Consider the following 22,623-nt stretch of genomic DNA (forward strand, 5'->3'; position numbering starts at 1 on the left):
GAATGAAATTATAGGAGTCTGTAGTGAAGTGGACCTAAATCCCAGACGGAATGAAATTATGTGCAATTACATCTCCTCTAAATGTCTTACAAAAACTCTCAGTCACTCGGGGCTATGCTTACAGATGAAGTCAATATTATTGTGTAAAACAGGGTGATTTGGAAAGAATATGGTCTCCATTGCCCTTCCCATAGGAAATTAAAGGAAGAATTTCACAAATCATTCTTGCTTCATACATTTGATATATTACTTCCTTTTTCATTAATGAATAAGTAACATCTTCCCAGCATTTCAGTAAATCTCATCCAAGTGTTCTAAATCATTGAAGAGCATCACCAAAAACATATCTCAAAATTGAAGAAACTTTCAAATTATTTTTCACCATTTTTCTCCAACATCCCTGCTGAATCATTTCCACTATGTTTTTGAAAGAAACTTCATGATGCTCAACACTGTTATTAACATCATGGGTTCAGAATCATAGAATCATTAGGGTTGGAAAAGACTTCTGAGACCACCAAATCCAAACGTTAATGCAGCTTCACCACGTTCACCCCCAGGAGCCACATCCATGTGCCTTTTGAACACTTCCAGGGAAGCTGATTCTACCATTTCCCTGGGCAGCCTGTTGAAGTGCCTGACCACCCTTTCAGTAAAGAAATTTTTCCTAATATCTAATTGAAAACTCCCTTTGTTTGGTTCAATTTCCACTGTTTGAAGCTAGAACATTTCAGTTAGTTTTATTAGAATATAGATGTTGGTAATATGAACATGTAACATATAATGATGTGTAATGTGAATGTTCTCTTGGAACTCATTCCTGCATGTAATCAGCAAAGTCTTTTTTGGGTTTACTTTCAGAATATTATTCGCTTTTCACTGAATCACTCAATGAAGGCTTTTGAAAGACTTAGGAGTAATTTTACAAGGAAAACAAACAAAAAAAAGAAAGAGAATGAACAATAGATGTACACCAAGCTCTTGCATGAAACGTTTTACAGTTTAAAATTCCTTAACACAGAAAAAAAATCCTTAACAGTCAGAAAAATTACCTGTTTCTCAAAGTTTATCTGTGCTTTAGGGCAGCTATTAGACTGTCAAACTTGAGTAGGCTTGAAAAAGGTTGTCTGACCTTGTCCTAATATCTCTGAAAACTTAGACATATAAAAAAAAGCTGGGGTTCTTTATGGTGGGCTAGAGCTCTTCCATAGCTCCCTCCTTTCCTCATCTGTCAGCTTTGTTTTGTGCAATGTGCTCCTTGTTCAGCAATCCATGCTCTTCCTTACCTCTCACCTTTGCAAAAGAGCATCTCTGACTATGCTTAGGTTACCTGCTTAAGCACAGGGCAGAGGGTCCTTTAAAACCTGGAGCCTGCTCTGAGCAGCTCCACATTTCCACATCACAGTTAACAGAGTATCTTGGTGTTCCCTACAGTACAGCCACAATAGGAGCAGCCCAAGCTTAGACATTTTTAGGGCTCCATTGGCATGTGCTGTTTAAAACTTTATGTCTTAAGGCAGACTTCCAACAATGTTGTCCATGTGACGCTGCCTGTGGTGTTTTCCACGTGTGAATGAGAAAAACAGAAAAACTGTGTCATCTGCAGGACAGCTTATATGTCTTACAACCCCCATCTCCAGTAATGTAAATTACTCTCTACCTGAGTAGTTATCATCTTGTTTTGGTTTTGGAAGTTTTCTTCATAATTTCTCTGAAGAATGTTATACTCTATTCTAAGCCTCTCTAACAAACAATAACTGCTTCATAGTCCTCTAATCGATATTTATAATATCTTTGTTTTTTCATTAAAATCTAGGACAGATTTTTTCTTTGAGTCTGTGATAAAATTTCAACATAAAATATAAGATGAAATGTCCTAATTTATAAGATCTGGAAAGCCGTTCTAAGTTATATCTTGCAATTTTCAGATTCAAAATAGATATTAGGTTACTATATACTTCATTGCATTGAACTGCTGTCCAAGTAACTATAAATAGTTGTGAAGTTAACTCCTGTTACTCAGTAATCTTTCTCTGATTTCTGTCTTCTACCCTCATTATGACAAGCAGAATGATGAAAATCCATTAATCCAGTAATCTGGTTAGAAGTCTGATTATCAGTCTTTTTAAAAACCATTTTCATAAGAATATTTTGAATATTAAGTTATAAAAATTACTTGTAGTAAAGGACCATTTTTCTCTACTACATGTTTTTTGATGTGAATGAATTCACAAATCATTCTGTATAAGGGCGTTTTGGTAATTGTCCTTTCTCATTTTCCTCCACTTAGAGAAACTTATTCAACAACTTAGTCACAGATTAGCAGAGTAAAGTCACTCTGGCAGTAACAATTTTTCAATTAAATTTTATGATTTTTTTTTTTCTTAATCATGTTCCTGGACTCATTGCAGACTTGCCTTTCTTGAGAAACAAAGGAACCACTGTTGAAAGAAGTTTTGGTTCCCATGTACTTTTTTCCTCATTTTCCAGGCAAACTGCATGAGCATTGCTGTGTTCCAAGAAAACTGCATAAACCAAAGGTGGACATTAAATGAAAGAAGCATGATACAATTTAAAAAGTCTAATTGTTCCTGTTTGTTTGTTTGGATTTTGGGGGGTTTTTTGTTTTGTTTTGTTCTGAGTTTTTTGTTGGGCTTTTTTTTTCGTGTGCGTGTATTTTGTTCTCTTTTCTTTTCTTTTTGTTTCTTGTTTTTTGTAAATCAAATAAACAGTTGTTCTGAGCATATAGTACTCATAATTGAAAACAGATGAAAAGTTTTGTCAGGAAATAAAAAAAAGTGTTTGTTCTCTTCAGTCACTACACAAATCCTTAGAAGCCTTTCCTGCTAAGTTATGGTTATTTCAATGATTCTAATATTCATGAAGGCCAGACTTATGTTTTATAATTGTGTGTGTGGTGATTGCAATTTCAACTAATATTTTAAGTGAAAAGAAAAAATTAATTCTTACTTTGCCAAATTAGTGAGTCCAGAGAGACTTTCAGCATCAATTTTGCTGATTTTGTTGCCATCAAGGTGAAGTTCAGTAAGGGATGGAGGAAGGCCTGAAAGAGAGAACACCATCAAATTACTTTTGATTAAACTGGATTCTTATATTTAAAAAAAAATACTTGTACCATAACAAGGCTCTTTCACGGTTAACAAAATATTTTTTCTAAACATGGCCACGAACTATTCACTAAATGAAATAAAGAACTTTCACAATCAGGGAAACTGAAAACAGATACTAACAATTTATTTAGCATGAAATAAGACCAAGTTCCTTGTGTCATTATAAAACAGTTAACTCTTGAAAAATACCCAAATTAAATTCTTCTCATGTATTAATTCTACCTTTCATGATTATGTAAATGGGACATATAAAGATCTCTCATTTTAGCCAGACTATCCATATACATAAATGTGCAAACTTGTGTCACCTAGATATTTAACAAGAAACAGCAGTAGAAAATGCAGCTGCAAGTATGAGGCAAAATAATTTTAATGTCATTTTAGTTAGGGTGCACAGTAGTTTACAAATTCTGTTTATCAGGGGGAAAAAAAAGGAAACATATTTTACCTATCAGAGGTCCCTTAAAAGAACATCCAAAACAGGAAATATGGGAAGAAAAAAAAAATAAAAATCAGTATTATCTCTCAAAAAGTTTTCAGCCATTTCAAAAGAATCTGCTGACTGAAGTATGAATAAATTGAATATAATTTCCTCTGTATTGGAATCATTCTTGTTTGTTTGTTTTGTTTTTAATAAATTACAATGAAATTGTTCTTATTCTGTAGGAATTTGCAATTAAGGACTTTGAAAAATAGCAAAGATTTCTGTTTTGTTATAGGGACACTATTTTTGGCTTCAAAGCCACAGACTAGTGGAGGGCTGATTTTAAGCTTGTACAACTTCAGCTAATTCTACATGAGTTAACAGTTGTGTAATGTTAATCAGGCTCAATAACCAGGCTTGGAGGCTGAAAACATTCTTCCATTTTATATTTCAGCTATGAGACAACAAAAGCAAAATAAGATAAAATGACATTTCACAGTGCACCTCTCATGAAGCTTCTTGTAACCAAAAGCCAAAATTTTCCAAGCTAATAAAAGTAATCTGGTTTAAAACCAGACACTTTAAGGACAGACTTAAAAAGCTTCCATAATATTTTTTCCCGACTGAGTAGAAGTTACCACATTATACCTGTGCAATTCTCTGAAATACTAATGGAATTTCTTACCCTTTGGGATGCTTGTGATGTTGGTGTCTGCGATACGGATGTAGGAGAGCCTCTTCATGCCCTGGAAAGCTCCGTTCTCAATGCCTGAACTCTTGATTGGATTGGTGCCCAGTTCTGCCAACAAAACATGGTTGTGAGCTGTGCTGCAAGGTAGGTACTTATATTCGTCAGGTCAAAGCTAATTTGGAGGTACAATTTATTGGGGCATTTGTTGCCTTTCTACTATAATCATTGATCAAACTACAAATAGCATCTTAAAAAAACCACTCAGTTGTGTTTGTTATTTCTCATGATCATACCTAAGACGATCACTTGATTCAATCCATTAAAGACAGCTTTCCTCAACTTGGAGATCTCATTCTCATGAGCCCGTATCTCCTGGAGAGACTTCGGCATGTTTTCTGGGAGCTCCTTCAGGTTGTTCTTGGACAGATAAAGCCTTTCCAGTTTCTTCAGAGGAGCAAAAGCTAATGGGCTTATTTTGCTGATTTTGTTGTTGACAAGGATCAATGCCTGTGGAGTAATAATCAAGGAGATCTCAGATGATCACAAGGGAAATTATTTTTTTGTGGTTAAATATTTTAAAATTATTATTGTTATTATTATTATTGTCGTTGTTATTGTTAATGTTATTATTATTCTCTAGTGCCTTTTGAGGTCTTCTGATGGCAAATTTGGTGAGCTAAAGGAAATACAATGCAGTACTAAAAAAAAGATTATAAACTTCTGAAACAGTGAAAGATAAGTCCTATAGAACAAATGCAAATATTACTTCATTGCTGGGACTGCAATGCAGCTTCTGTTAGCATCCATAATTTATGTTCAAGAATAAGTACAATCATTCCATTTGAAAGCTGGGAAGAACAGGACAGTCACAAAAAGTATTTGGGTAATTTTTTCCTGATTTTGTTTATCCTAAGGATACAGTTATACCTTATCCATCATCACACAACCCTTCTAACTAGTTTCTCCTGAACAGGAAATTCTATTACTCAATAGAGTGAAGGCATAGCCCAGCTTAATAAAAATATGATAAAAATATGCATAACTTCACCTCATTCCTCTTAGTCTTATGAAACAGCATTTTATCTTTTTGGTAAGCAAAATTTTGTATGGAAGGCGAACAATCTGAAGCATCAGGCTCCAAGTCCTGCCATTGGGAATCATGGACGTTAATAACTTGCTTTCCCTGTTGGTGCCTAATTCAGTTCTCACAACTGTGATATCTAGACTCAGGGTAACTCTAGGATTATCTCTCTATACAGCCAGGGGAGAAAGACCTCCATGAAAGCACTGTTATCTGTAACAGGTGTTCTCTGCATGCCTCTGATATTTTACATTGCTTCTGAATCTCATAGATTAATTAACTGTGACACAAAAAGGGAGAAGGTCTCACTACTGTCAAGGCATAACACAGTAATGGAGAGTATTTCAGATATAATATATAATTGAATGACTCTTATCATTCCATCTGTTTGCTATCTGTTTATCAGATTTACAGTGTTGCATGTTTTTGCAGTAGATTATGTAGAATGGGGCATATAAATATTGATATAATATCTACTTATTAATAGGACATCTATTTTCACCACTTCCGTTGAGCTAGTTTCAGAAACAGAAGACAAAAATTGTTGTAAATACGATAGTGAACATCAGAGCATTTTCATACACTTTCAATATTTTCAGAATTACCCTTTAGTCTGTTTCTTGGAGGAAAAGGGAGTGTCTGACTCATTCCATAATCAGCTAAGTATTAAAACAGTGACAAGACTATCAGCCTCTGTGAGAGCAACTCTCCATCATGGAAACTGGAAGGAGGAGTGGGCAGATGAAAATGGTGATATGTTTTTCCCCTGATGGACTCCTCTTGCAGATCACCCTGTGCCAAGCCAGCAGTGTGTACTGGACATGGTTTCACTGAGTGCACATAAAGCTGAACATATCTGGTTTCAATTTGGTGTGCTAGCTAGAAATAACTCATATGCAAGAGGAGGTAGAAGAGGTCACCCACAGTTCAGCAGAGTATTTCCATAACAATAAGCCCATCCCAAAATAAATATGTTGGTCAGTGGAGGCCCTGTCACCGACTCTCTTTTATTTGGGCCTGTATGATGAAATCTGACATGAGAACACATGGATACACATTGGGAGTGGTTTTCTGATTCATGATTGCCAGAATTGTGATGCAGATGTAGATTCTGCCCATAGTGAAATTCAGCTACCTGTAGAGTATTAGGACATGGCAAACAATCCAGTTACATAAAAGTGGTACCGTTGGAATTATGCAGATTAGTCTCTTACATTGTATTTATTTCAATAATCAAACGTGCTACTGCTAATTACATTGGTCTTTATTTTTATTAATTTCACCTTGTATTTTTTCATAGTTCTCTAAGTCAACACTCAATAAATTTGGACTTATGAGTATTTGAAATTCTTATTCTGTATCTTGTTTTGTACTGATTAACCATTTGTTTCAGCTCAAAGACTGCCTTTTTGGATTTATTTTAACTATGTTATCTTTTAAATAAAAAAAATTGGGCAAGAGTAATCACAGCTGATGACTTGGTGTCAAATATTTCTTCATGGAAATAGGCAGGTATACATTCAGCTAGGCACTGCGAATATTCTCTAAGTAGCTGATTGTTATATCTCTTCAGAGTGTAACTGATACCGCTGACCAAACCCAGAAGTTATCTAGGTACCTAGAATTATGCTTTTCCCATGCTTTCTCCTGAATATGTTAATGTTGTCTTGGGGAAGCACACAGATTTTTTTATTATTCAAACACTCAAGGAGTCTCTCACTTAGAAATGATGGTATTCTATCAAAGGTATGTATAAAGCCACTAATTTCCCAGCAGGAACATGTGTTTGGTGGTATAACGTGGGAAAGTAACACAAGCTAGAATTTACAACTTTTTCTGTACCAGATTATTATTTCCCACTTAGAGCCCTCTCTGCAAGTCCCTGCTCCCAGTATTTTAAACCTGCATTATTTTTCCATTGTTGCACAGCTGTAAAGAAGGAAAAATAAACCCACACATCACAGTTTGTAAGAGACATTTTACTGTCTCCCAGAGCAACAAATGATGAGGATAACACACCAGTATAGCACCTGGCAAACCATAGCCCTGGATTCCTTTCCCACTTCACAATGCCTCTATTATATCCCTTACTTAAAGAACTAAGTTATTAGCCTTGCAGCAAGGCTGTTTACTTTCCTCAGAATGTGTCCCGCATGGCTTGCATGTAACAAAAGCTAAACCAAACCAAAATAAAATAAAATTTAAAACTCAGGGGATTTAGAGGTCAATGAACACAGGAACTAGGGGACAAAAACCTAGGGAAAACATCTGCAGGCAGTGTTACAGAGGAATGGATCTTAGGCAAAAACAGATCACAGGACCAGCTATCCAGAATAAGGCCCAGATGGCATGATGGGACATTACATTCAGTGTGTTAAAGGACATGACATCTTTGTACAGGGCAAGAAGCACTTGGAGAGAAAAATAAGGGTCATCCCGAAAGTGCTCAAGAGTGCTGGAGCCCTTGATCACAGATATCACTTGCAATGCTGCTGGTGTGAAATAATTTGGCAGAAATGACATCCTAGAACAAAAGTCACGTGAACTGATGCCCTTATTTGTAAATCTACCTTCTTCTACACTTTCACTTTTAACGGAGGAAAAAGGATATTTAATTTAGAATAAATATATTCCCTAAACCCTAACTTCCCCTGCCCCAAAAAATTGAAGCACATCATGGATTCACAATAAAAGAGACTGAGAAAACAAACGCACAGCTTTCAACATGACCTGGTACGGATACAAAAAATATATGGCAGAAAGAGAGCAAGAGAGAGAGAGAGAAAGAAAGAGAGAAAGAAAGAGAGAAAGAAAGAGAGAAAGAGAGAAAGAGAGAAAGAGAGAAAGAAAGAGAGAAAGAAAGAGAGAAAGAGAGAAAGAAAGAGAGAAAGAAAGAGAGAAAGAGAGAAAGAAAGAGAGAAAGAAAAGAAAGAAAGAAAGAAAGAAAGAAAGAAAGAAAGAAAGAAAGAAAGAAAGAAAGAAAGAAAGAAAGAAAGAAAGAAAGAAAGAAAGAAAGAAAGAAAGAAAGAAAGAAAGAAAGAAAGAAAGAAAGAAAGAAAGAAAGAAAGAAAGAAAGAAAGAAAGAAAGAAAGAAAGAAAGAAAGAAAGAAAGAAAGAAAGAAAGAAAGAAAGAGAAAGAAAGAAAGAAACAAAAAGAAAGAAAGAAAGAAAGAAAGAAAGAAAGAAAGAAAGAAAGAAAGAAAGAAAGAAAGAAAGAAAGAAAAGAAAGAAAAAGAAAGAAGAGGCAAAAATACATCAAGTACTAATAAATCAGTTTGTTAGGCTTAGATGTTTCATAGCAATTTCCCATGGATAAGAGAAAACTCAACTTCCATCCTCATTTTCCTGAGATAAAGCTTTTTTCCTTTGTCATAATATAGCATGTAAAATGTACAGTAAACATTGACTCAGTTATAATATTGCACCACCTTATCATGACCAGCAGTTTAAGTAGCGTTCAGAGAGGAAAAAAAAATTGAGCTTTGCTCCAAAGATGACTTTCTCTTTTAGTGAAACACCTCTTGTATTTCTGTAGTCAGGAGAAAAATAAAAACCACTGTATGACAGGAATAGACCCTGGCTACGTTGAAGTCAGTGGGAGTCTGGCCATTTAGCTCCCTCTGACCTGGTTTCTACATCAAATATTTATTCCAAACATAAAAAGGAGGATTCACAATTCAGGAAAATTTTGGAACCCTTGTTGGCAGCTTTTGTCAAAATACAGCCTGACAAGCTGCAGAGGCAGTGTGTGGCAGGCAGGTTGGAATTAGCATAGGGTTGTTCTTCTTGCGGTTACTAAAACTCCCAATTTTTGCCCTGTCTAGGGGTGGGGAGCAGGGAATTAAATTTTCTGTGTAATTTCATTATATGAGAGTCTCAGGAGACTGTTCTGAGGTGTTTCAATCCCCATTCATCTTAATTTAGTATAGTTAGAAGTGAGAGCCTTGCCAAAACCAGAATTAAAATGGAAAATTACCAGCAAACTTTCATCAGCCATATTAAATAGTGATACACCTGTTTTGCCAGCTGGGGATGGAACTCTTATCTAACATCAATTCTTTACTGATGCATGCATCCTTCAGGGTTTAAACTGAAAAGTCAATCCCTGACCCAATGGAATTTCTTTAATTTCCTGGGTTATGTATTGCAATATTACCTGGTTTTTATTACAGTTCTGCTAGGAAAAGTTATATCTTAAGAACTTTAACCTCAGGAGCCAGGCATCCCATTAAAAATAATAATAAAATTCATCCCTTTTGTTTACCTTACATTTTAAGTTGTCATAACCTGAACATACAGGGAAGGCTTTCTTCAAAATTATTAAGGATGTATGTACATTTATGGAAAAAACTAAAAAACCAAACAACCCAAGAACAAAACAAACAGACAAACAAACAAAACCCCCAAAGAGGACATAGCCAAGAAAAGCAAGGGAAAAGGGATGCGATGGAAGCAATAGAGATTAATGAATTGTGAAGGAAGGAGATGTCAAGGCACTGGAGAAGCAGCCTGTCAGTACAAATAACAGAAGCCTGTGGAAAGCACTTTAATCATGTGCACAGGACTTTGTTGAATAATCTCACGAAGCAAAAGAGCCTGCTGCAGACCTAGTCTGCCTGGCCTTTGAGCTCTCACTGGTACCTCTCATGCAACAGGACTTGCAGAGATGATGAGGAAACAGGTGGTTCTGCATTTTCCTTTTCCTTTCAACCTTGTCCTTGTCTACTGTGGCAAGAAATTTTAGTCATTCATTAAATTTATTACAATTGATCTGATTTTTTAATTACTATATTCTATAAAAATTTCCTTTTTTTTAAATTAGCCTAGAATGCTGGCTCTCTCCAGAATTTTAAGGACCTCAAATATTTTGTCCTGGTTTTTTTTCCTCACATGAAAAAATCTTTACCCATTGTACAAGAAAAATGTTTTCTGTTCATGTGGTCTGTTTTATACTGTTATGTTTCTGTGGAAAATCTCACTGTTTCTTAAGCACAGTGCAAAGGTGAGTATGAGGAAGCGAAAATTCTCTGAGGGAGTGCTGTATTTCAGAAAGATTAACTTTTTGTTCCCCCCTCTGAATATTTTTTAGGAACCTAAAGCTGCACCTCAGTCATGCCACTGATGATACTAGGAACTGGGTTCAGAGGTACCTGGACAGAGATATCTGTCTGTTTTTCCACAGTAGGATGGTGACTACTGATTCTTCTTTCTGTGATTTACAGACTAGGTGCTAACTTCTTTGTACGCCTGGGAAAAGGGAACTGAAGTTGCAATGAGTCATCAGAAGACTGGATTATTTAACTAATATTTTTTGATCTCAGGCGGTTTTCTGTATCTCGGAAAGATCTTCTTAGACTTTTCTTCAGGTTTGTTTTGTTTTGTTTGGGTGATTTGGGATTTTTGTTTGTTTGTTTGTTTGTTTGTTTTAAAAAAGGATGGCATTAAATTTTCTAGTGCCATACATAATTTTTCCACTTGCTGTTCCTGCAAAAAGAGTTTCAGTTTCTCTGCCCCCACATTTAGTGTGGATATGGTAATAACTTTAAGTTCCAAATTTAAATCTATTATCTCTTAGATCTTTTCCTTCAGTTTAAACAAAGTTTGGTTTAGCACTTTTGTATGTACAGCCATGGCTTTGAACAGTTTTGCTAGCTTCAATTAGGTAATGTTCCATTTGATTTCAGGCCAGTAGTGCACTCATCTTCTTTCACTATACTAGCACTCTGCCAATTGAGAAATTCTTGTTGGAGAAGCATGCAGTCACTATTCTGTTGTTTGTGCTGTTCTTATAGTGATCTAACACAGAGCAGTTTCTTTCCCCTCTTTTTCCAGGTGCAGGCATTCATCTGGTTTGCTTTGGCTTTGCCACACTGCCTGCAACTTCATGTGCTGTTTGTGTAGGCTCCTCCTTTACTCTGCATGAGAGCTTACTCATGCAGTATTTTGGATTCTTTATTGTGTCCATGGGGTCAAAGTACTGAACTCCATCCAGAAATGTCAGTCTGCCTGGAAAATTCTTACTGTTTCATAGAAATAGAGACTTTTTTTCCTGGCTTTTCCAATAGATTTCCTGTCTGACTTTTTTGCCACAGGTCTAAGTCATAAGCAAGTTTTTTTACATAATATCAGACAGTTTTCTGAAAACGTGAAACTCAGTCCTCAGCCTGTAAAAAAGAGTCTTCAATTTTTCCTCTATTCCCTCAATGTGCTAAAAAAACAAAATGAAAACCACACAAACAAACAATCATTTTCAAACAGTTTGAAAATACTGAGTTTTAATAGTACAACATTAATAGTTTAGTCACTTTTTCCTGGATAATTTAAAGCTATGAAAATATCAAGCGCACTGTAACTGTTGACTGCGATGTTTCTTGGCAGAAGTCTATTATTTGCAGGTAAATATTCCTTTAGCTGTGTCCTCTTCTAATTGCTTGCCATATTTCCACAGCTGTAAATTTTAGCTGTGCTTGGGAAATCTACTTAGGAAAATTTTCAATACTAAGAATATTTTGGTAGGTTCTAATTTCTCTTTCATCTCCAGTGCTGTGTACTCCAGTGATGTGTAGCATAAGCAGTTACATTTGTACTGAAAGAGAAGCCATGAGCAAGTTAGGGTAAAGCCTTTCTTTTCTTGCTACTTATTCTGGGTTTTAGTACCAGTCAAACCTTAGGTTCAACCCAACTTGTCAATGAAAATCACTTCTAAAACTAATACACTTGTGGCTGGTGACAGCTATAAGTAGGAAGGTATTTTAATGGATTATTTATAAGTAACAAACTGTATAAGCTGCTCATTTTTTTTCAAGAGCTATGAAAATTGGGGTTTAAGGAATTGTTCCCTTAAGTGATCATTCATGCAAGCAGTTAAGTCCAGTTTCCAATTTTAGATTTTGGAACAATACTACTGTCAATTTTGGTAAATCTTCTTGTTTTAGTAGAGTACAAAAAAGTTTAGTAAAGTTCAAGAAATTTTTGAACATCACACTGTCAACTGTGGCATTAACCCAAGCCATGTTTCTCTGGAAATAAGATTAAAAAGCACATACATTTTGTATATGTATCTCACACACTCATATATCTTTAAAATAAATGAGATCTGTCAACAACAATGCTTTTGAGTTTTACTTTCTAAAAACAATATTCCCTCTGAAAAATATTTAATTGAAAGTTGGGGAATGGGAATCGTTCCCAGATATTACACAGGAATATCCCTGCTGAGAGTAAAGATGGTGCCTAGTTACATAAATATACTGCATGACTAAATTATTTTTTTGGGGAGGAGATCATAGAATCACAGAATGGTTTGGGTTGGAAGGGGACCTTGAGAGAATCATTATTTGTTCTTGAGTAAATCCAGGAAAATTGAGGTTTGAAGGTTACATGTTAAAATCTTTGCTAATGTATGATTTCCAGGTGTCCCTAAGCATCTCCTGGGTACTTTTGTGAGTAAGCCAAAAAATAATTTATTCCCTAAGGTGTTATGTATTTAATTCACTATTAAATTGTATCTGTTGTAAAAAAAAAAAAAAAGAAACAAAAGGAAAAACAAAACAAAACAAAATAAAGAAAACCCCTTAGAGTTAACTTCAATGAGATAAAATAAGTTCGCAACAGCATAGCTCACAGCAGGATGTGTAATTGAGACCTGGACCAAATGCCAAGTGGGTAGAAGTCACTGGGAGCAGTGATTTTCATCTGCAATACCATGCTCTGACTCATTTAATACATTGTCATGAAGAAGGATTGCCAAAAGATTAATTTCACTGATAAGAATTTTGTCTCTTTTAGCGCCTCATAGATAATCTTCACTGAAAACACAGGACTTCTTTCCAAGGTGGAAGAAAAACAAAGCAAATGGGCAGGAATTACAATGTCAAATCTGTCCTGTAGCCAAAGAAGGGAATTGAAAAGAAAAATCTGGGGAACAAATGATCTCATTCTTAAAGCTAGACTGCTGAAATGTGATATGGAAGAACATGTTTTGTCGTCGTTAGAGGTTATCTATGGAACTAGATCAACTATAGACACCTATGCTAAAATTAGATGAGATAAACCTCATCATGATCATGCAGATCCCTTCACTACAGACAGTCTGGAATTCATATTTTTTTTAAATTATCTTCTTGATGTTGCATTTAAACAAATACTTAAGATGGACTTTGGAAGAAATTAAAATAGGTAAAATTTTATAGGTTTTTTCCAAGTATGAGTGGTTGAATGTAGATTCTTGTTTGAAACAGTGATTCTTTGGGTGATTATATTGGCACTAGTTATGGATAAAAAATTGGGAGTTGGCTTCTTGTTTGTGAAAGAAAGAATAGAATAGAATAGAATAGAATAGAATAGAATAGAAATAGGCTGTAAAGAGCCAGGCAAGAAAAGCCAAATAAGATATTTTTTATAATAATAAAGGATCAAATGGAGGAATACAGAGAATAAAATGAGTTGTTGAAAGCCTAGAAAGTAATATTTTCAGGCATATGCCTGAATTAAGATATTAATTTTAAAGAGAGAAAGTAGCCTTTTTCTGCCCTGTAAAGAAAAATATTTCAACAAAATTTAGGCAGAAGTATGAGGTGTGCATTTTAAAATGTTGATAAAAACTATAGACAGGGAGGAGGACCTCAGACAGAGGAAAAAAAATAGAAACAGAGAGGAAGGTAGCTGTCTGATGGAAACTTGGAAAAGAAGAGGTGAAACAGAAAAAAAAATAGTCACAGAAACCAGGAAGGGAAATATTTCAGCAAAGAGCAAACCAGACAGAAGTGTTAGAAGAGACTGGCAGGTAAAGAAGGATGAGGATGGAGCTTTGCTGGGAGAAGGTTATTGCAAAAACAAAATTTCATTGTAGTGCAGGGGGCAGAAGAGTAATTTGGAAAGATTCTTGAATTAAAACTAGTACAGAATGTCTGCTGACAAACGTGGCACACAGAAATCTCTGTGAGCTCAGAGGTAGGAGGGAAAAGAGTACAGTAAGAAGTGAGTGAGGTGGCAGGGCTCAGATGGAAATAGCCAAGTAACTGTGCCAAAGAGACTGAGAACATAAATAAATATGGGAGAGGAGTTATGATGGGAGATCACTGGACTGAATGAACAGGAGACAGGTATGAAGAGCTGAAAAGAGCTGAGAAACTTCTGTAGTTTGGAAAGAAAACTTGCAAAAGAGAAATGGGGATAGAAATAAATAGGATGGGCTAGTGGAGGAAGATGACAAATGATTTAATCAGTTTTCCATAAAAAATGCATTACCAGGCCAAAACCACATTTTCTCCCCTTTTTGTTGGTAAATATCAGTTCATTTTTACACTTACATGAAGATTCTTCAGGTTCTTGAAATCTCCTTCTTTAATTTCAGTGATTTTGTTGTTCTGTAAGTCCAACAGGGTTGTGTCCGGGGGAAGGTCTTTTGGCACCTTTTCCAGACCTAGTGACAGTGAAAAGAACAATTAACTTTGGAAGAAACTTTAAATAAGGGACAGTGCCTTTCTTAGTAGCATTTTTCTTTCAGTAAACACCATTTCTAGAACTAATTTCCTGAAGCAGCTTACGAAGACTTATTTGAAAGTGTTTCTGTCTCCAGCCAGTCAAAGAGAGTTTTATTTTGCTAAGTTGAACCAACATTTATTTATTCACATTTCCATTATGCCTTTTCTGAGAAAATATCTGAGGTATGGCTTGAAGCAAAGGATTCAGTTTAGGGAAATAATTTCTAACATGTTTTATTCCAATGAACTGTGTGAATAAAAAATCCTTTTGGACAGAGATATAGTATTTATTATTTTCACTGGGTGTTAGCTTCTGTAGACAGAGAACCTTTCCTGCTTTTAGAAGGTACTAGGCTTTTTGAAGCAAGTATGATAGTTAATTATAATAATTTCCAGAAAAAATACAGTTTGTTTGACAGTAACTGAGTAAATTGCAGTAAAGTCCACCTTAAAAAAAAACCCCAAACTACCAATTCACCTCCCCCCTTTTCTTTGAACTGAAACTATGTCCAAGTTTTCTGGAGAACAAATCTCTTGGTTTCACTACAACTGCCAAAAGAACATCAGACAGTTTAAATTAAAGACTCTCTTTGGGACTATTTTCTGAATAGCTGATATGTAAGTCTGATGAAGTCATGGAAATGAAATTATTTAGTGTTAAATAACACTTGCTTTACCCAGCTTTCCTTTCATACTGTGACTTGGAATCAAACAAATCTTTTACAGTCATTCTGATTTACCACAAAATTAAAAAGTTCTTTCTTAACTATCTTTTTTTTAACAAAATGTGAAATGGTAAATGAATAGTTGATAGGAAAAAATTTTTAGACACTAATAAAGTCTCTATATGGGCATGTATCAGAAGTGGACGTCTCTGGGTAAAATTATCTTTTTACCAGTAAAAGTTTTAACTAGTATTCCTGAAGCTATATTTGAACCCTTCTGGGAAAGATCTCTCTGCAAGTATTTCCAGTGTCTCCTCAGAACGATGGTGAACTGCAAAATATTCTTCTCAGAGGAAAGATATATGTTATTTTTTAAACCTATACACTAATCCCAAGCATGGCATTGCAAACACAGTGGGATATGCTTCCCAGGGAAAAGCTGCTTTGCCCACCATGGCTGTTGAGATTCCATGCCTGGAGATACTCCAAAGTTGTCTGGATACAGCCCCAAGCAACCCCCTAAGCAAGGGAGTAGCCTAGACAGTCTCAAGAGCTGATGCCCAAATTCAGTTCTGTGATTCTGTGATACTTATTCTCATCAAAAATATGTTCTCACACACAGAATGTTGCTTTCTATGTCAAATTCTTGCTGTGTGTAGCAAAACTCCTTCTCTTTCAATCCTTTCTTAGAATATATGTGTGTATATGTAAAGAGAAAAGTATGGTAAGATAAAAAATATTAAAATATTTGGATCAGATTTTTATTAAAACTGAGTGCAAAAAAATTATCTGAGTTTTAATTACACCAGAATTCAAAAAGGTTTTAAAAAGCAGAATCATGTTGCCTGGTATGAACTAGTTAAATCTTCATAAACTGACACCAGCCAAAACTCACATCCCATCCTGTTTACCTTACTGATGTTCAGGGCACAAATATTTGATACAGATTAAGATTGTTCATATTACTAAAATAACTTTTCCTCATTTAGGCATGGACTTTGTTCTTACTTCAACAGTTGCAAAACCCTCATTACTTTCAGAAGTGTAGTACTAGAGTTCCAAATATATAAGAATATGATACTGTATAATTTGCATGTTGGTTGTCTTTGGACAGTTTCTGTCTTCAGTGAACAGGACTGATGTCAGCAACTATAAAATTCTTTCCCAAAAACTCTGCTTTTTCAAGACCATAATTTTGTTATAACTTCCTAAAATCCAGCAACTTTTCTAGCATTCTTCACATATTAAAAAAAAAAAAAAAACCAAACTGAAGGGTTTAATTGTTTATATTCAAAGACTCAAAGTAGCATTAGTATGTTCTGGTTGTCAGCAGCACTTTTGTATTAGTAGGTTGGTACCTCTAATAAGGGTTATGGCAGACAGTAGGGTGCAAGAGCTATGCAGCCATGCTTTATGGGATGCCCTTGGAACACACTTTGTAAGAGCACCTGTGGAACATTTGGCTTGCCACTGAAGGGATAATTTGCCAGAGACTAAACTTCACCCACAACTTCCAGCTGTAATTTTCAGTTTCTAAAAGCTTAAGTGTTATTCATTAATATGGTAGAACTGATAATTTCTCAGAGCAATAAAGTTAGATTTTCATTGTTTCATATTATAAAGATAAGACAGATTTGATAATCAGAATTCCATTTCTGAAAATTATTTATAACATCATTTTCCTGTACTGTACTAGAAACTAGAAGGGTGTACAATACAATAACAGCTCTGCATGCAGAGTATAGTTGCCACCACTTGAAGAGTTGAGTTTTTTTCATTACCTATCCCACGCATATTGTAATGCATTTCCTGAAGCTGTTTTCTAAAATGTTTTCAAAACCAGCTATAGACATTATATTTCTTTTTTTTTTTTTTTTATTGACTTGTGTGGGTTTTGAAGAGCAAAATGTAGATGAGTACAGGGTGCACACCAGCTGCTGTGGAGATCTTGCATTATGAGTGAAAGCAATTGAATACATCCTCCAGCTGAAACCTACATCATCTAAAGCTCTCCAGTGGAGGAGGAGTTTGTAAATGTGTGAACCTGGATGCTGACCTGCAAAATCATCATTTAAATAATTCAGGACTAAACTGCATTTGAGGTGTAAACCAGATCCACATCTACCTTGGCTTGTGCTTCAGCCTGCAGCTCCAGGTCTCTGTATAAGTTGATGAACCTCCAGAGAGATCCATGTAGGAGGAGCACTGGTGTAGTGCAAACTCATCCCTGTGCTGCAGGCTCCCAGCCTGGAGAGGAAAGCTTCAAACCTTTCTGGCCAACATCAGCCAGCTCAGATGAATGGGGGAGCCTGAACTGACATGACAGTCTGGCAGAGTTTAAATCAAATGGAGAAAATTGTAATCCCACTGGAAGCTCAGATGGCTCCTGGGATAGAATTATCCTGTCCCAGTGAGATTTTTTTGGTTCTTCTGTCTGGGAGACAAAAGTTTAGAGGGGAATTGTGGGCTGTCCTTACTACTCACTTCTGAGAGACTCAGGAGATGCCCGTGAACATCTGAAGCCATGTTGTACAGTGTGATCACACACCCACCTGCAGATGACTCCTGGTGAAATTTATGTCATGACAACCAAAAGAAAAACTGATGTCAGAAAATATCAATTGAGTTTCCTCTCCATCATTTTAAGAAAAGTATACAGAGATATTCCAGCTCTTGGCTGTGATGTTTTTATACACTAAAACTTGTTTCTTGAAAAACCATATGAAAATCTCTCATAGCAGTCTGAGTTTTTATGTCAATAATCAGTGCTACACAGTCTGGTATTCAACTTCCTGGAAGAATTTCAGGCTTCTAGTTCCTAAAATTAATTTATAATTGATAAAAAATTTAAACTTATCTGCCTTTCCAATGTTAAATTGAAAATACATATATACATATATCTATGTACTTTATACATATTTTATACGTATAAAATACATATATCTTCTTTTACATTTTGGTTGAATAAAACTCAGTTATTATTAAAGTTGATAAATAAATTAAAAAAATAAATATATTCACAAATAAGATGAAATTATATAGCTCCACCCTTCCAAAGTTCTTGTTTACACTGATATTAAGAACATAAAGATTCTGGAAATAAAAGATATTTAATTAACCAGTTCATGTATCTTAGTCAAAATACCCTTTTGATTTGCACTAAAAAATTTCTTTGGGAGAAATCATTACTTCCTCATAGAAGCTCAACAGCCATCAGTTCCTGTAGCCTAGCTCAGATCTCTAATATCCCTTGTGAATTTTTATAAGCAGAAATTTCCTACTGTTCTGCATTGTCAACCTGGAGCAAACAATTGTTCCCACCTGTATACCTTTACCTGTGTAAAAATATATGCGTGTGATGAACAGAATAAGCCAGAGAACTACAAAATGGCAAAAAAAAAAAAAAAAAGTGTAAGGAAGTTTGAATATTTCCTTTTCTTAGGATAAGATGAGCTTTCATTATTCATGACAGAATTTGTACACTTCCTTGTTACCCAACAGATTTTTGAGACAACGTGCACCATCAAAATTTATTCAATAAAATCCAGAATAATTGGATTGTTAACCAATTTCTTCCTCACACAAGAAAGACTCATCCACAGTCACCTTTGGTGGGGAGAGGTTACATGGACCAGGAATCTCTGCTTAGTGGGAGGTTGGAGAAGGTAACTTTGCAGAAATCAAGCTTGTCTCTGTGGGATCTCATCCTTGTAGCCTTTTGTCATCATTTCTTAAGCAAATGGCAGTGTCTGGCTGCTCAGCTGTGACAGCCTCACCTCCTGGAGAGGACAAAAGGCTGCTGAGTCTGGAGAGTTTATGAGATGAGCAATTAGGCAGAGAAGGGCCAAGACTAGTATAATTCACCCCTTGTTTGACCCCTGAGAGAGAATCAATCAGTGGTTAGCCACCTCCTGTATAGCACTGCACCAGCCCAGCTAGCACAGGCTGCTCTTTTCCCAGCCAAACAGGTGTGGGAGATGCAGCAGGCATTTGGGAATAGTGTGAGGATGTTATGGGGTTTGGTGTACACAGCAGGCTTTATGAGTTCTGCTGCTGAAGGAATAACCTGCTCAGCTACAGGAGCTGAGATCAAGTGGCCATGGAATCTTTCAAACCACAAAGGAGAAGGGAGAATTTTGAACCCTCCTGGCTGTGCAGAGGTTTCAGTCCACTGCTCCAGCTTGTCGGCAGCGAGAGCCACAAGTTAGTCTGTGTCTTGGCATGGAGCCACATTTCTGCTGAAGCCATACGACTGTGCAAAAATGGAATGCAAGATTTATGGGGCCAGCAAGGGAGACCAAGCAAGTAGAAGTCTGAGTCTGCAGCCCAGAGATGAGGACGCTTTCCTGACAATTGCATCTTTCCCACACTGAGACCACAAAGTCTAAGTCACAAATATGTGAACAGTGACAGTGATAAACAACTTTTACAATTTTGTGGTTTGATTTTTTTTTGCTGTCTTTAGGGTATTTTGGTAGATTTTTCCTTCACCTATCCATTTTACAGGCAGCAGGGATGGGGCTTATTCCTCTGAATAAACCTTTGCTTTCCCAGCTGGAGAGCACGGGCCAAAAGGCAGAGAGACATCTGAAGGCTCTAGCTCAGATACATGTGTTACTACATTGCAACACTTACGATTATTATCACAGGGGCCATAAAATGGGGCTCGTTTTAAGACTCTCTCAGTTTCCGCAAGCAGCTGCTGCCAGCTGAGGAATTTGGACTGAGCTCTCTGTAATTCCCAGCCGTGATCACCAGTGGCTGCTCTCCCAGTGGAGGCAGCCTCTCCAGCAGCTGCCTGGGCTGTCTCTGCTCTCTGCTGTGTGCTCTCCTTGCTCCGAGCCCAGCTTTGCTGCATCCCACTGACGGGCAGCAATCCTCCCGGGGTGAATGACCTTAGCCATGCCCTGAGTGGACTCTGGGGCAAACGAGGCGAAAGGCAAGTTTACAGGGTCAGGATACTTAGTCACGGAAAAATAACTGGATCCAAGGACTGCTTTCTGGAAGGATGGCAAGGAACTGCTTTGAATGCTTTGACTTAGAAAAGTTTACTGATATTTTCCCAGGCAATGTGCTACAGTATTTACTGGAAATTTGTTCTCTATTGTGTGGGATTTGCAAATAGGAGTAATTTCATTATTTGCATCCATGAAATAAGAAACAATTGTCTTTTTCTACAGAAAAGTATCCATGGCCTCCTTCTCTCTCCCACTTTCAAACTTAAAGTTTCTTCTCTATTTTCTCCACTCTTGCTATTAAATCAGCAGTAATAGGTTTTTTGGGTTTTTTTCCTAACAGATATAAAAACCACTATGGAATGCATAAGGTTCTTAAAATATATCTTCTTGAAAATGATTCACAACCGTTTTTTAGATACTTTTCCTGTTCAACAGTCTGAAAGTCTCATAAGATCCATTTTAGGGTTATTTTTATCACGGATTATTGGTTTTGTATATGTCTGACCCTTCCCATAGGAAAGAACAAGAAAACAAACTCCATTCCCTGCTGAGATGGCCCCTCACAAGGGTAGACCTACTGACCTATTACTATATGAAGTATTTTTTCCCCCCTAAACACTTATAACACTGCTTCTCAGAACAGAGTGAGAAACACAGAAAAATGGAAATGAGGTCACACACACTGTGATCAAATGCATAGTTCTCCACTATGATAGTGCTAATAATTGTAAAAGCCCTAGCAAAGGTGTAAAAGTGAATGCATGGCTTTCTCTGCTCTTTTCCACCTCCACCCACTCTGAGTGAACACATATTTCAAAGCATAACGAATATTGCAAGGCACAGCTGTTATGAATTATTTTTCATTGCTAGTCACATTTTTGGTACAGATAGAGTTTTTCTCCTGGCTCCCAAAATTAATACCTAAGAGTAATAATACATTTTTGAAGCTAAAATTCATGCAACTTCTACTTCTGACTTTTAATTACAATGGTCTCCAATGTATATGCCTTCTGAAGAACACGAGCATTTTAGATAAGCATAAAAATATTCTGAAATAATCTTTAGACTTCAGGGATTAAGACATTAAGTGAAATAAAAATCAAGTATTATGAGTTTTCTAGTTAACTCCTAGAATCATCAGCTTTACATTTCCCACTGCTGTGGTTGCAGACATAAAACATCCCATCAGAAAGCAGCAACTGACCCGTGTGATTTGTGCAATCTGCCAGCACCATGTGTGTAATGGCTTTACTCAAAGTGGATGCAAGGCAGATGTGCTATCTACGAGTGCTCATGCAGTAAGGTGAAACATTTAGTCCTCCAGCAGACATAAGAGAGCATTTCAGTGACTTAGAAAAGTGAGCATTATATAGCAAATTATGTTTTGAATGACCCTTTGGAGTAATGCAATTTGCTGTTTACGTCTGCTGCAGTTTAAGTTAGCAACAGGCAACAGATGACAATTTGAGGATAGTTCCCTCAATTTTTACTTTGGGATTTACCAGAACTGGCTCTAACATAATGTCATAAGCAATCATTTGGGGGACGTCTTCTCTGGTTTCAAGTAAACTTATCCCTTCCTGTTCTGACCACATGGTCATTACACAGCCCTAGTTTATAACCTGAGGGCAGAGATATGTTCCTGGTTATTTCAGGTACTTCTAAACATAACACAGCCACTTCTCATAAGTGCTTTAGAATTGTTGTCATGCAATCATAAAAAGGAAGAAGCTGCTGTGGTCATGTCTGCACACGGTGAACAAACAAATTTTGGAAGAGAATTTTCTGACTGAATTAGGAAATCAACAGACCTGCTAGTTCCTTCTTTCTACTAAAGGGTGTTATATATACCCTTGTAACTCCTAGACATATTTGCTTTGTAACTCCCTTTATTTTATCACACATTTAGTTATAGAGGTTCCCCAGGTCTTGTGTAACTCTACCAGTCATCTCCAGCCCAGAAGATGTAACGTCTCTGCCACAGAGTGAAAGAATAAAGAAGAGAAAGTAAATTTTATCCCCTAATCCTGAAAACATTAGGATTTTAATTCAGTTCTTTGCTTTTGCTCCTATATCTCTTAGGTAGAGATATTCAGCAATGGGTTTGATTATTGCGCCACTACAGACACTTTTCTTCCATGTCGCCCTAAAATATTAATTCATTGACAAACTCTTTAGTTTCTGAGGT

At 36.3% G+C, this 22,623-nt stretch overlaps 1 protein-coding gene across 1 annotated transcript in view; it reads right to left on the bottom strand.

Annotated features, from left to right (window-relative positions):
* The window catches only part of DCN (decorin), a 38,874-nt gene that overhangs the window by 4,313 nt on the left and 11,938 nt on the right, over positions 1–22,623 (bottom strand). The window contains exons 3-6 of the mRNA XM_005421595.2: positions 14,639–14,751; positions 4,540–4,753; positions 4,241–4,354; positions 2,971–3,064 (exon numbers count right to left, since the gene is read on the bottom strand). Of these exons, the coding sequence (XP_005421652.1) occupies positions 2,971–3,064; positions 4,241–4,354; positions 4,540–4,753; positions 14,639–14,751 (535 nt within the window). The remainder of the gene's footprint in view (positions 1–2,970; positions 3,065–4,240; positions 4,355–4,539; positions 4,754–14,638; positions 14,752–22,623) is intronic.

Source organism: Geospiza fortis, unplaced genomic scaffold, assembly GCF_000277835.1.
Source record: "Geospiza fortis unplaced genomic scaffold, GeoFor_1.0 scaffold186, whole genome shotgun sequence".
NCBI lineage: Eukaryota > Metazoa > Chordata > Aves > Passeriformes > Thraupidae > Geospiza > Geospiza fortis.